Source organism: Sorex fumeus, unplaced genomic scaffold (assembly GCF_029834395.1).
Source record: "Sorex fumeus unplaced genomic scaffold, SorFum_2.1 ptg000012l, whole genome shotgun sequence".
NCBI classification, from domain to species: Eukaryota; Metazoa; Chordata; class Mammalia; order Eulipotyphla; family Soricidae; genus Sorex; species Sorex fumeus.
In genome coordinates this window covers 68,785-83,020 of record NW_026606069.1, presented here as the reverse complement: position 1 = coordinate 83,020, position 14,236 = coordinate 68,785, and the positions used below count along the sequence as shown (strand labels likewise).

The 14,236-nt window shown below is 44.8% G+C and overlaps 1 protein-coding gene across 1 annotated transcript; it reads left to right on the top strand.

Moving 5' to 3' along the window:
* The first annotated feature begins 12,491 nt into the window (after positions 1-12,491).
* Positions 12,492-13,904, top strand: LOC130020421 (tripartite motif-containing protein 75-like). Its single transcript, XM_056111033.1, has one exon. The coding sequence runs from the start codon at positions 12,492-12,494 to the stop codon at positions 13,902-13,904; it is 1,413 nt and encodes a 470-aa protein (XP_055967008.1).
* The last annotated feature ends 332 nt before the right edge of the window (positions 13,905-14,236 follow it).

Below are 14,236 nucleotides of genomic sequence, written 5' to 3'. Positions count from 1 at the left end.
CCTTAACACGCCTACCCTCAGATCTGTCCAACTCAAAATCATGTTCCAGTTTGCACCTCTACCATCTCTTCAAGAGACCTCACTAAGACTGAGTTTCGTTTCAATAACAACTCCCCACATTCTGGATCAGATCAAAATCTTGCTTAATTAAGGTACCCAGCATCCCGACCTAATGCTCCCAAGAGCCACCCCAGACACAAGAGACCCAGCGGGATCAACGTGAAGCTAGCTCCAGCACACCCAAGAACACTCACCACAGTGGACCTGCAAGAAGGGTCGGTGCAGCCCCTGTCCGGCAAGAAGCAGCAGGAACCTCAGATTCAGGTCCAGAGGTGGATCTGAAATCAAAATCCCAGGAGACTAAATATGCGAGAGCTATAAGCCCATGACACAGTCTGGACCAAGATTGGCTGTAACTCCGGAAAAGGGTGAGTCAATGACCCACCCTAGAGCTATAAGCCCATGACACAGTCTGGACCACGATTGGCTGTAACTCCGGAAAAGGGTGAGTCAATGACCCACCCTACCAGCCAGTGAGGGAGGGAAGAGATCCTGGCACACCTAGAGGCATTTTCTCCTCTGCTATCATTTTGTTGTTAATTGCATTCAATCTCTTGAGGTGCAGTTTTTAGGTTTCTTCCTATTTTTCAGCCCCGTGAGCAATTTGGGATTAAAAGGAAGGTTGAAGGTTGGGTTGGTCTTTCTCTTCCTTCCTTCCTTCCTTCCTTCCTTCCTTCCTTCCTTCCTTCCTTCCTTCCTTCCTCTGTCTGTGTCTCTCTTTTTTTTTCTGTTTATTTTTTTTGGTTTGTTTTTCTTTGAATCCCCTGAAGGTGAATTTTTCAAAATTACATTGCCACACCCTCATTTCATACACTGAAGGATTACATTTTGGAATGAAAGAGGTACATTTCCAGCAAGGAACTCTTCACATCTTAATAGACAGAACTGCCAGACCCAGTAAATTCTGCCCCGCTCTGGCTCTCTGAAATCTTCTGAGAAACTGTCACAGTAAAATTTTACTTAGTTGAATAAACCAGAGGTTAAAACATCTTTAAGACTCAAGAAATCAGCACAGGTCGAACTTAAAAGTTATTGGTTTGGTTTGCATCTCAACGGGGAGGGTCTGGATGTATAAAAGATGAAAAACTCTTTGTTGAGACTGAACAATAGGCAATAATCTTGCTGCCCCAAGAACTTGCAACCTTGAGAATTTCGGTTTAGACTTGTTCTGTTTTGTTTGGGGGTCACACCCCTCTGTGCTTTTTTACCCTCCACTTGCTAGGATAGAACCAAATAGTCTCCCAAATGAAAGCATCTCTGCAGCCCTTTGAGCCACCTCCAGACCCAGGAGTTTTTAATAGGGATAAAAGCCAATGAACAAGATATGATAACCTTTGTGGCTGGAGCAGTAGCATAAAGGTTAGGGCGTTTGACTTGCACGCGGCCAACCCAGATTGGATTCCCAGCATCCCATATGGTCCCCTGAGCACCACCATGGCTAATTCCTGAGTGCAAGCCAGGAGTAGCCCCTGTGCATCGCTGGGTGTGACCCAAAAAGAGAAAAAAAAGATATGATAACCTTGAGTTTTGCATGGATGACAGGATACATCAGGAAATAGACCTTTATTGCCATTAAGAGATCTAGGATGAGCGGTTGAACACGAGTGTAAGTGAGCGTACACTCAACTATTAAAGACGTGACTTCCAAAGTAAAATATGGCCATGGCCACATAACAGATTAGTGAAATATCTGACATTTTTCTCAAAATTCAATCTGGAAATCTGAAGATACCCTAATTCAGTCGGGCAACTACCATCTACCATAAAGTAGTGGTCCAAGCTAGGACTACTAGGAAGAGAATCTATGAAACTGAGTCACCAACCTTCCCATTGTGCTCTCTCTGATGGCCCTCCCATTCAAGCATCCTTCCTGTCTCTACTCTCAATAAACTGTTACTTCTTGGCAACTTTTCTTTCTTGTATTCAATTTTTGGTGGGCCTGGAAAATCCAGGATTACTGGACATCTCATTCACACCAAACTTTATGGGCAACAATGTTCTCAAAATAGCTCTTTTGCCTGAAAGGTTACAACAAGAGATTTTTATTTATTTATTTATTTGGGAATTTGGACCACACCAACTGGTGCTCAAAAGAGTGTCACTTCTAGCTTTGTGCTCAGTGTTTGAGGAAGCATGGGGTACCTGTGGTTGAACCTTGACCTCCTGCATGCAAAGCATGTGCTCAACGCTTTGAGCTGTCTTTTCAGATCCTCAAAAGAAAATTGTATTGAAGTGATGCATGCTGAAAGCAGACTATAGCGTGAACACAATGACTGCTCAATACCTCTATTGCAAACTACAACACCCTTGAGGAAAGTGAGCAAAAGGGAATGCCCTACCACAGAGGCAGGGTGGGGTTGGGGGGAGGGGGGTGGGCTACTGGGATCATTGGTGGTGGAGAATGGGCACTGGTGGAAGGATGGGTACTGATCATTGTATAACTGAAACCCAAGCAGGAAAGTTTGTAAGTCTACAGCTGTACCTCATGGTGTTTCACTAATTAAAAAAAAAAAAAGAAAGAAAAGTGTGTGTAGGGTTGAGGAGGGTCAATAAAAAAATAGTGTATCAGATAAAATTTCTTGTTTCGAACACCATCAGCAGAGGTTCAATCTCTATTTACACATAGGGTCCCTCAACACTGCCAGGGAATTACTGAGCACAGCTGGGTGTGGTCCAAAAACCAAAAAGAAAAGGGAACAGGGAGCACAGTTTTAGAAAGGGTGGGTTGCAGGCTGTGTGCCTGGGGTGATCAGTTAATTCTTTAAAGTGATGATTTCCCAAGAGAATTTCTTTTTTAACTTTTTTAAATTGATTGTAAATTACAATATGTTAAAGATGGTTTCTCATGCACATAATTCCGATACAGTGTACCCACCCCCTCCTCCAAAGAACCCCAGCACCCTTCCATTTCAAACCCCCACCAACACTGAACTTTGTGGATTAATTTTTTAGTTGTGTTGCCTTAGGCCCTTTTTTTACCACTTTTCTGTATATCTTTAAGCCCCACACCTGAGATCTATCTGTATCAATTCTTTTTCCCTCTGATTGACTTCACTCAGCATGAAATCCTCTATTTCTATCCATGTTGTTGCAAATTGTATGATTTTGTTCTTTCTTTGAGCTATGTAGTATTCCATTGTGTAAATATACCACAATTTCTTAATCCAGTCATCTGTAGTTGAACATCTGTGTTGTTTCAATATCTTGGCTATTGCATTAAGTGAGGTAATGAACATAGGTGGGCATATATCCGCTCAGAGTAAGGTTTCTGTGTTTTGGGGATAGATGCCAAAAAGTGGCATTGCTGGTAGTTCTATTCTTATTTATTGCATTGACCTCCATTTTTTTCCATAAAGACTAAAACAGGTCACATTCCCACCAACAGTGAATGAAGGGTATTTTCTGACCACAACTCCACCGACATTGGCTTTTGTCAGACTTTCACTGTAATGGCAAAACAGATTTCTGATTATGTTTTACACCCTCTTTTCCTTTAGAACAAGAAAACAGGTCTTTTTAATATCTGAAACCCTACCTAAAGTGATTTTGTTTTCTAACATTGAACTTACTTCTTAAATTAAGCTTGTGTAGAGGTGGTTTCCAGGTTCATTAGATGTCAAAAAGAATTGCGTTGCTTTTGTTTTTTAATGCTACATATTTTGAAAATTGTTTTGGAAATTTTAAAATGCATTTTATTATAGAAAGTTCTTAATAGTCTGCCCACAATAGTCCCTCAGCATGAAGTTCCCTTTATTTTAAAGACAAAGCAATTTAGTACATCTTGTTTTCAAAAAACTGCCTTGCGATGTTGGGCTGCATCTTCCAAGTCAGTCCAACATGGATGGTGCCCTCAGTTTTCATCTTCTAGAAGGAAGCCTTTGCACGACGCAGCAAACTGCAGACTCGAGATGACATTTCCTTTTGCTGTTCTGGACCTCCTTTTACTAATAGTACAACCTAAAAAAATGCAAACACTAACAAAACCTGAACACAGCAGCACAGAACAGCACGTGATCATTCCGAGAACAACCAAGTTCTGAAGTCAAGGCTAAGAGACTTTCCTTGCTTCTGTGGTTCTAGTAGAAAAACCTCTGTATCCTCCCTGTCAAGATATTGTCTGTCATTCATCCTACAGCCTGGAAGAAGTTAGACTTTTTATTATTTTCTGACTCATTTGCATGTTTATATTTTTTGTGTTTCGTTGTTTGGAGGGCCTACCTTATGTGCTCAGGTCCTGACTCTGTGCTCAGAGGTCATTCCTGGCAGGGCTCAGGAGACCATAGAGAGTGCTGGGAATTGAACCCAGGTCAACTGAGTAAAAGGCAAGCACCTACCTGTTGTACTATTTCTTTGGCCTGACTTTGTTTTATCTTTATTACAGTTCAGGTCCATTGTTTACAATAGTATTAACATTTATTATACAAAGTCACTGTATCCTACCACCCCAAAAATGCCCAAGGTAACTGTCCCTATGTAATTTTTTCTCTTCTCTCTCCTTCAACCATTTAGTAGTCTGAGTTTTGCAATCCAAAGCCAAGGACTTGTTGTTCCTTGATGCTGTATCTAACTTTGTTTTTTCCTTCCTGTATGCCACAGCTGAGTGATGCCATCTGGGAATTCCCTTCTCTCTCTGATTTATTTTGCTTAAGTATCAGTGAGTGGTGGCCGACCCGAGTTCGATTCCTCCGCCCCTCTCGGAGAGCCCGGCAAGCTACCGAGAGTATTCGATATGCCAGACACAGTAACAACAAAGTCTCCAATGGAGACGTTACTGGGCCCGCTCGAGCAAATCGACGATCAACGGGAGGGCCTTTACCTTACCTTTACCTATCAGTGAGGGGCTGCTGCAGACTCTGTGCTCAGGGTCACTCATGCTGGTTTAGGGGACTATGCAGTTCCAGGAATTAAAACCAGGCCTCCCACAGGCCACTTCACTCTATTGGTTGACCTCTCTAGCCCTCTGTCTGCAATCTTCATAACCATTTACTCCGTGACCGAGCAAATTCATAGGTTCTGCAATTGGGACATAGACATCACTGGTGTACTATTATTCCATCTACCATGTACAGAAAGGTACTTTTCTTTCTTTCCCCTCGAGATATTTCTAAGTTAGTTTTCAGTCAGAAGTATAGCTTCTCTCCCCCGCCCCCCATGCAATTGTACAGACAGGGAGAAAAGAGGTGAGGCAGATTTAAGTAAGGTAAGACAGACCTGTGTTTTTATGTGAGAAGTCAGAAGCTCACTGCAAAATTTTTAGGTGGGGTCGTCTTACTTTTTTTTTTTTTTTTTTTTGCGGCAGGGAGGGTGCACACCTGGTTGTGCTCATGGCTTACTCCTGGCTCCATGCTCAGGGATCTTTCCTGGTGGTATAGTGCAAGAGATACAACCACGGTTGGCCACATGCAGGACAAATGCCTTAACTCCTCTCCTGTCTCTCAGGCTATAAGCAGTGTTTTGGTTGGAAAGGGACAGTGAGAAGGAAAGGAAATGCTGGAGGCAGAGAGAAGTCTTCTGATAGATAGCAGGAAGCTAGCATAGCACTTGGGGTGGAATGATCCTGGTTAGATGTAGCTAACCATCTAGGCACTCCCCTGCCCTAGAGAAGGGCCTGGAGCAGTACGTAAATGCTGAGGATTTCCTGAACAAGAGTGAAGGACTGACAGGAAGGAAAGCAAGTAGTGGTTTTGATTCCCTTTACTAGGAGGTAAGACAGGGGAAAGGGTTTTTCCCTGACTCTTCAAGTATCAGTTTAACAGGAAGATCTAATATATATATATATATATATATATATATATATATATATATTGTGTATATATATATATATAGTGGACAATAATACTTCAGAAGTAGAGTAGACAGAAAAATCTTGCTTACTCTTTTGATCTCTAAAAAAAAAGGTGCTGGGGATTAAACATGCAAAGCATATGCTTTCCCATTGAGTCACAGTGCCCTATTCCCTTAAGAATTGGCTTATTCTAATAAAATAGGAAACTAATACCCAAGAGAGGCAAGATTAGTACAAGGATGTTTGCTCTATGGCTTGGAGGCCAGCCACACATGCTAGGGGGAAAGGGAGCTCAGATAGAGAAGGGAGCATCAAATAAAGGGTGTTGAGAGGATCCTCCCAGGATGGGAGATGCATGCTGAAAATAGACTATAGACCCAACATGATTGCCACTCAATGCCTCTTTTGCAAACCACACCACCCAGAAGGAGAGAGAGAACAAAAGGGAATACCCTGCCACAGAGGAAGGGTGGGATGGGGGTAAGGGGGGTGGGAGGGATACTGGGACCCGTGGTGGTGGAAAATAGGCGCTGGTGGAGGGATGGGTACTTGATCATTGTATAACTGAAATCCAAGCACAAAAATTTGTAAGTCTACAACTGTACCACATGGTGTTTCACTAATAAAAATTAAAAAAAAGAAAAAAGAAAATGTCATGAGATAACGTAATAAAATGATCCCAATGAAATAATTGAAGTAGGACGTTATCACCTATGGACAAAATGCATGTTTATGAAGTATTTGAAGACTTCATTTCACCTAGCCTATTTTCTAACCTCTATATATTAAAGCTACTATAAAACAAGAATAAGAAATATAAATTCTCATATACAATACCAAATTATTTTTTTAACTAGTATATAGGGAAAATATCCCTCAGAAGTAGGCCAATTAGTTTCATTCTCTCTGGATTTTTAATTACATAATATTAGGAAACCAAAAGATACATTATGGTTACATTATTAAAGATTATAAATTTACTCAAAATTTTAAAATAAGCAATTACTGTTCATTTTAAAACATTCATACCAATTTAACACTTATTGGGATTTTTACTTTTAAAGTTTGTGAATCTTACAGTGTTTTAATGTCTCTATTACCTATATGGTGAAAAATTAAAAACTATTTGAAGTTTAAAAAAGAAAGAATTGGCTTATTCTGGGGCTCGAGAGAAAAATGCAATAATGGGCTAAAGCACAAGCTTTGAGTGCAAGTATGCTGCCCCTCCCCCCCCCAAAAAAAACCCGAAACAAATAATCATCTTAATTCAGAAACCTAATCCAAGTTGCCAGCATTAAGTGGTTAAATTGGGTTTTATGTGCTCCTAAATTAGAAATTGGAGGGGTGGGGGATGGGGGTACGGTAGAGCTTCGTGCTTGGCTTGCATGAAGTTTGGTTTGGTGCTTGGCTTGCATGGCTTGATCCCTGACACCCTGTATGGTTCCCCAATCCTGCCATGTGTATTGATCCCAGAGCGCAGAGCCTGGAATAAACCCTGAGCATAGCCAGCTGTGATTCAAAAACAGCAACAAAATTTCTGGTTTAAGGTAAATCTCTTCGATAGCCATGTCCACTTGCCGACATACCAAATTCCACAGGATGGATATGTCGTTCCCAACGTTCTCCCTTCCGAAATCCGACACGCCATTTCGTCAGTAAAGAAGCAAACAGCACCCGGCCCAGACAAGGTCAGACCTGAACACCTGAAGAACCTGCCGTCAGTACTCATCAATACACTGGCTCGGCTCTTCACTCGCTACCTGTCTGAATGCAAGGTTCCATCTCAATGGAAAACCAGCAGGACCGTACTACTGTTCAAGAAGGGAGACATCCATGACATTGGCAACTATCGCCCGATCTGCCTATTGTCTGTCATCTACAAGTTGTTCACTCGAGTCATCCTGAATAGGATTGGCAGAACACTAGATGAAGGACAACCATGTGAGCAAGCAGGGTTCCGCAAAGGATTCAGCACCATCGACCATATCCACACAATAACCAAACTCATTGAGGTTTCTCGGGAGTTCAAGATGCCGCTCTGCTTAACGTTCATTGATTTAAAGAAGGCCTTTGATTCTGTTGAGACGGAAGCGGTCATTGAAGCCCTAGCCAATCAGGGCATTCAAACCCAATACATCAGGATCCTCCGTGAGCTGTATTGCGGATTCACTACCAGGATCTCACCATTCTACAAAGAAGTGATCGTTGATGTCAAGAGAGGGGTGCGGCAGGGTGATACCATTTCACCAAAACTCTTCAGTGCCACCCTCGAGAACATCATGCGACGACTGGAATGGGAAGGAATGGGAGTGAAGATAGATGGTCGGCAACTACACCACCTCCGCTTTGCTGATGACATTGTTTTAATAACACCAAACATCAGCCAAGCGGCACAAATGCTGGCCGACTTTGACCGTGAGTGTGGAAAGGTAGGACTACAGCTGAATCTTACGAAGACAATGTTTATGAGAAACAGCCTTGTTCCTGACGCCCCATTCGCTCTCAATGGAACGACCATCTCCGAATGCAACAGCTATGTGTACCTAGGTCGAGAGGTCAACATGACAAATGACCTGGCACCCGAGCTGCGCAGGAGGAAGAGAGCGGCTTGGAACGCCTTCAAGAACATCGAAGAAATAGCTAAGAGGACGAAGAACCTCCGGCTCCGGGCACATCTCTTTGATTCCACTGTTCTTCCTGCATTAACATATGCCTCAGAGACCTGGGCCCTATGCAAACAAGATGAGAACGCCATTCAGGTCTCCCAAAGAAGAATAGAAAGAGCTATGCTTGGAATATCACGTTTCACTCAAATGAGAGAACGAATCCGGAGTTCTGACATCCGTCGACGATCAAGGATCAGGGACGCTGTCTCATTTGCCAAGGTGTCGAAAATCAGATGGGCTGGTCACGTAATGAGATTTAAAGACGACCGTTGGACTAGAGCTGTTACTGATTGGATTCCACGGGATGTCAAGAGACCGCGTGGCCGCCCACCTACCAGATGGTCAGACTTCTTTGTCAAGGTCATGAACGATCGGTTTGATGCCCTCCATGTTCCCGGAGCGAAGAGATGCCATTGGGCTACACTAGCACGCGACAGGGACAAATGGAGACGTTACTGGCGCCCGCTCGAGCAAATCGACGACTAACGGGAAGTTAAGTGATTTTAAGTGATTAAGAAGGTAAAGTTAAAATATACACAAAAGTAGAATGACCCTCATGTAAATGGTTACAAATGTTTCCATCTCAAACACAGTCTTCCCCTACTTCTAATGTCAGGCACATTTCTGAGTACCTCAGTATGTAACTCTAAAGCATAAAAAGAGCACAGGTTCCACAAAGATAGGTTAAGTGTGTAATAAATCCCTAATTAGCTAGTGTCCACAGTTCAAATTCTCACTTTTCCTTTCAGCTGATTTTCTTGAATCATAGAGAGAATGACAAATTTGTGACTGTCCAAAAATTGGGATTTATAAAGTTTAGCATAGAATTTCGGGCCGGATCGATAGCACAGCAGGTAGGGCATTTGCCTTGCACATAGCTGACCCAGTTTTGAGTCCTCCGCTGCTATCTGAGAGTCAGGCAAGCTGCCAAGAGTATCCCACCCACATGGAAGTGGCTGGCAAGCTCCCCCGTGGCGTATTCTATATGCCAAGAACAGTAACAAAAAGTCCCACAATGGAGACTTTACTGGTGCCCGCTCGAGCAATTCAATGAACAATTGGAGGACAGTACTACAGTGCTACAAGTATCAATGAACTGGGTTCTGGGGAGCATGTAAACTTGCTGCTCTTCCTTTGACTCTGGGTGAAAATGTCAAGTGACCATTATAGATCTAGAGTTTAAGACCAGGTTTCTAAGCAGGAAGTAGAAAAGCACATAAATGTGGGCCTCGGAAGTAATACAGTGGTACCATACATGTCTGGACTATGTGAAGACTTAGGATCTAAGGTGACTAGAAAGAATATTTGGAATGTAGTGTTGGGTCATTACTGGTGGCGTCACTGTCACTGTCATCCCATTGTTCATCAATTTTCTCGAGCGGGCTTCGTAACGACTCCATTTTGAGACTTTGTTGTTACTGTGTTTGGCATATTGAATAAATCACGGGTAGCTTTCCAGGCGTTGCTGTGAGAGCAAGATACTCTTGGTAGCTTGTCGGGCTCTCCGAGATTGGCAGAGGAATTGAACCGGGCTTAGTCAGGCCAGCTGCGCATAAGGCAAATGCCCTACCGCTGTGCTATCGCTCCAGCCCACTGGTGGTGGTAAGTGTTTTATTTTTAACTTATTTATTTTTAAATCCAGACACAGCTGTGCTCAGGGCTTACTTCTGGCTTATACTCAAGCGTGACTTCCGGACCCTTTGTGATGCTGGGGATCAAATCCCACTAGGCTGTAGTACTCCAGCACTGTCCTCCCGTTGTTCATAGATTTGCTCGAGCGGGCACCAGTAACATCTCACAACAAATCGTGAGACTTGCTGTTACTGTTTTTGGCATATCGAATATGTCACAGGTAGCTTGCCAGGCTTGCCGTGCGGGCCAGATACTCTCAGTAGCTTGCCAGGCTCTCCGAGAGAGGCGGAGGAATCAAACTCGGGTTGGCCATGTTGGCTGCATGCAAGGCGAACACCCTACCCGCTGTGCTATCACTCCAGCCCTAATTGGCTGTATAAAAACAAATTCCTTACTATGTAGCTTAGTCCTGGATCTGCACTCAGGGATTATTCCTTGCAGGCTCAGGCAGGAGACCATAGTGGGTGACAGGATCAAACCTGGGTCAGCGACATGGAAGGCAAGCACCTTACCTACTCTCCAGCCCCCGTTACATAGATTTGAAAGGAAACTACTGTTACAGTTCTTGACTCTAAGTATTAATAAATATATACTTATCAGTGCTGGATATAATCATTTAGCATAGATATTGATAACTATTTTTTCTTGTTGTTACTGTGTCTGGCATATCGAATACTCTTGGTAGCTTGCCGGGCTCTCCGAGAGGGGCGGAGGAATCGAACTCGGGTCGGCCATGTTGGCCGCGTGCAAGGCAGACGCCCTACCCGCTGTGCTATCTGGAGGAAAGCTGTGAATATTGATTGAGGGAAGTTCACATTGGTGATGGGATTGGTTGTTGGAACACTGTATTGCTGAAACTCAACTACGAATGACTTTTTTAAATCACGGTACCTTAATGAAATTTTTTTAACGAAGATAAAAGTTGTTTTAAAGTGTGGACGAACGGAACTGGAGAGATAATACAGTGATTAGGGCATTTGCCTTGCATGAGGCTGCCTCGGGTTTGAGTCCTCACTATACCATATAGTCCTCAAGCACATCAGGAGTAATCCTTGAGTGAAGAGCCAGGAGAAACACCTGGAGAAGAATCAGTGCTATTTTTGAAAAAGCACATATATTAGCTGACAGTCGGGAACAATTTTAACATGTTAGAGAAAAAATGATGCCACTGCAGAATCTAAGGAGAAAATGATATACCTAGGTTCCCATCCCTGGAGAGAGAATGACCATTCAGCTTAGGTCTAAGTTTAGTCTGTTCGTTCCTTTTTCTTCTATTTTATTGTGATCCCATGGCTTACCCCGTTTCTTCCTCAACAAGGACAAAATTAGGAGGATTAAGAAAGATTTAGGGAAGAATTTACAGACTGAAATTAGATTATGCATATTAACAAAGATCCCACAACTCACCTTGATCGATTTATTAGGAAAGTATATCCCAGTCCAATCAAAGCTCTGAAAGTCCACCAAAAGTCCCGCCCCCCACTTTCTCCCTCCCTCCCTATCCATCTTTCCTGGGTGGGTCTCTAAAGAAGAGAGACCCAGTCAGTGAACAGTACATAAATGCTGTGGATGCTGTCATGAGCAGACAGTGTGTGACCTCCACGACCCTGCAAGGAGAGTCAGATCACGCCATCATCTAAGACTGCCAGCTGAGGTCCCCCTCGTGTGAGTAGAAATCAATGAGGGGATTTGCAGTTATTTGGGGCTAAAGCTTAACTCCTATGGCTTCTTTATGGTGCACAGAGTCTAGACAGTACCTCACAGAGGATCTGATATTAATGTACCTTATACTAAGCCCCAGATGTTAGTTTTCATCGCTGTGATCTAGCTGGAGTTTCCCACTCCACATTATGGAGGTGGAATACTCCAGAAGCTCTAGTCCGTGAGTCTCTTCAAGGTTGGTGAGACTGGAGGTAGTCTGGGAGAAAGCAGGCAAATAGGATAATCAGAGGCTCATTAGAATGGGAGGAAGCTGGCTCTGGAATGGAATGATCCCATCCCTTCTTAGGAAGCGTTAGGAATGCCCTCATCTAATCATCCCCAGCAGAACTTATTAGCACTGCACAGTAATGACAGATTTTGAGTCCAGAGAGATATTGAGATTGACTTCTCTTCAGACCCCCCAACCATCTACACTCAATTGCTCAAGGTATGTGAATATCGTTTGAGAACCCAACCCTGAGACCAGAGATGTGCTGGGTCATCAGAGGGCAACCCTCATTGAGAGAAAAACATAGTCCAGGACATAGGTCTAACTGTGTGACTCTTTTCTGGTAGGAGAGAATCCAAGGAGCCCCTATCTATAAGGATTGCCTGTTGACCCATACCTGCCCTTCCCACACCCGAGGATGGAGGAGGTGTCCGCTGTCCTGGTCAAAATTCAGCCAGAGTTCATCTGTCCTGTCTGCCTGGACTACCTCAATGACCCCGTCACCATCGACTGCAACCACAACTTCTGTGACTCCTGCATCCGCATGTCATGGAAGGACCTGCAGGACACATTCCCTTGTCCCGTGTGCCGGCGGACCCACCAGGAGATGCGTATCACTGGCAACGCCCAGCTGGGCAGGCTTGTGGACCTGGTCAAGCTCCTGCACAGCTCTGGGAGCAGCGATATGGCGCGGGCAGAGGAGAGAAGATGTGAGGAGCACAGGCAGGGAGTGAGCCTCTTCTGCGAGGACGACCGGGAGCCGGTGTGCCCCCTGTGCGCCCAGGGCCCTGTCCACCAGGGCCACCACGTCAGGCCCCTGGAGGAGGTTGCACATCAGTACAGACAGAGGCTCAGTGGCTACATCGAGTCCCTGAAGACACAGCTGGCAAAGGTGGAGAAGCTCTTAGTCATCCAAGAGAGAAAGCTCCTGCAGCTGAGAGAGGAGGTGAGAATGCATAACAGTCAGTTGGCCTCGGAATTTGAGCAGCTCACCAAGTTTGTGGAGCGTGATCAAGAGGCAGCGCTCTGCAGGCTGGCCAAAGAGGACAAACACCTGCAGCAGCAGTTCAGGGCCAACGTCGCTCTTTACTCAGACCATATTTCAATGTTGAAAGACCTCAGAAAGGAGGTGGCCGAGCGGAGCGTGATGTCCGATGAGATGGTGCTGAGGAGGGTGAAGGTCCTGAAGCAGCGCTGGGAGGGCCTGGAGCCACCGGTCATGCAGCCCCTGCGCTTCAGGCCTGTGGCCTACAGCCTCCCTCTTCTGTGCTCAGTGCTCAGCAGCATCATCCGGAGATTCCGAGAGCGCATCAGCCTGGACCCCCACACGGCACACCCCAGCCTGCGCGTGTCCCAGGACCTCCAGTCGTTGACCTGCGTGAGGAAGAGGTCCAAAGGGGATGGGGACCCCAAATCCTGTGATGGGACCGCCCAGCTGGTGGTCCTGGGCTGGGAGGGCTTCGCCTCTGGCGGCAACTACTGGGAGGTGCAGGTGGGCGCCAAGCCCGAGTGGGCCATGGGCGTGTGCAGCGTCCCCGCTTCAGCCCAGGCCCCGCGGCCCTTTCCAGCTCCCAAGAGATGCTGGACGCTGCAGCTGCTGGACGGCAACTACTTGGCTGTGGGCGTGGGGGCCGTGCCTCTGGCTCTCAGGGACCAGCCAGGGGCCATCAGCGTTTACCTGGACTGGGAGCTGGGCCAGCTTTCCTTCTACAATGCAGCCAACAGATGTCACCTGCACTCATTCACAGAGCCCTTTGCTCAAGAGCTCAAGCCCTACTTCAGCGTGGGGAACGATTGCGCCCCTCTCTCCGTGGGCGTGGGGAGAGTTTAAAGGGAGGATAATCCCTTGGGTTTATTTTCCCACTCTAAGTGGAAAACTGTTGATGTAACCATGATGAAACGGTTGCATAGATACTCATATTTAGGGGCAATGAAGGAGCAACGTTCTCTTTTTTAGTAAGTCCTTGTATATAGAAATAATTGTACCCTTATTTGTTGTAAATAAAACAAAAAATTTTTAAAATGTAAAAGATAATTCAGGTCTTCTGTGCAACAGTAAAGTATTTTGAAAGCATTGCAAAAGTTCACAATTGTTATTATATAATACATTATCTGTGAGGTTGGAAGATTTGACTTTCATCAATTTTGATGTTACAGAATCAA

What these genes read in the sequence shown, in the direction of transcription:
- LOC130020421 (XM_056111033.1), top strand. Translation starts at nt 12,492, where the DNA reads ATGGAGGAGGTGTCCGCTGTCCTGGTCAAAATTCAGCCAGAGTTCATC.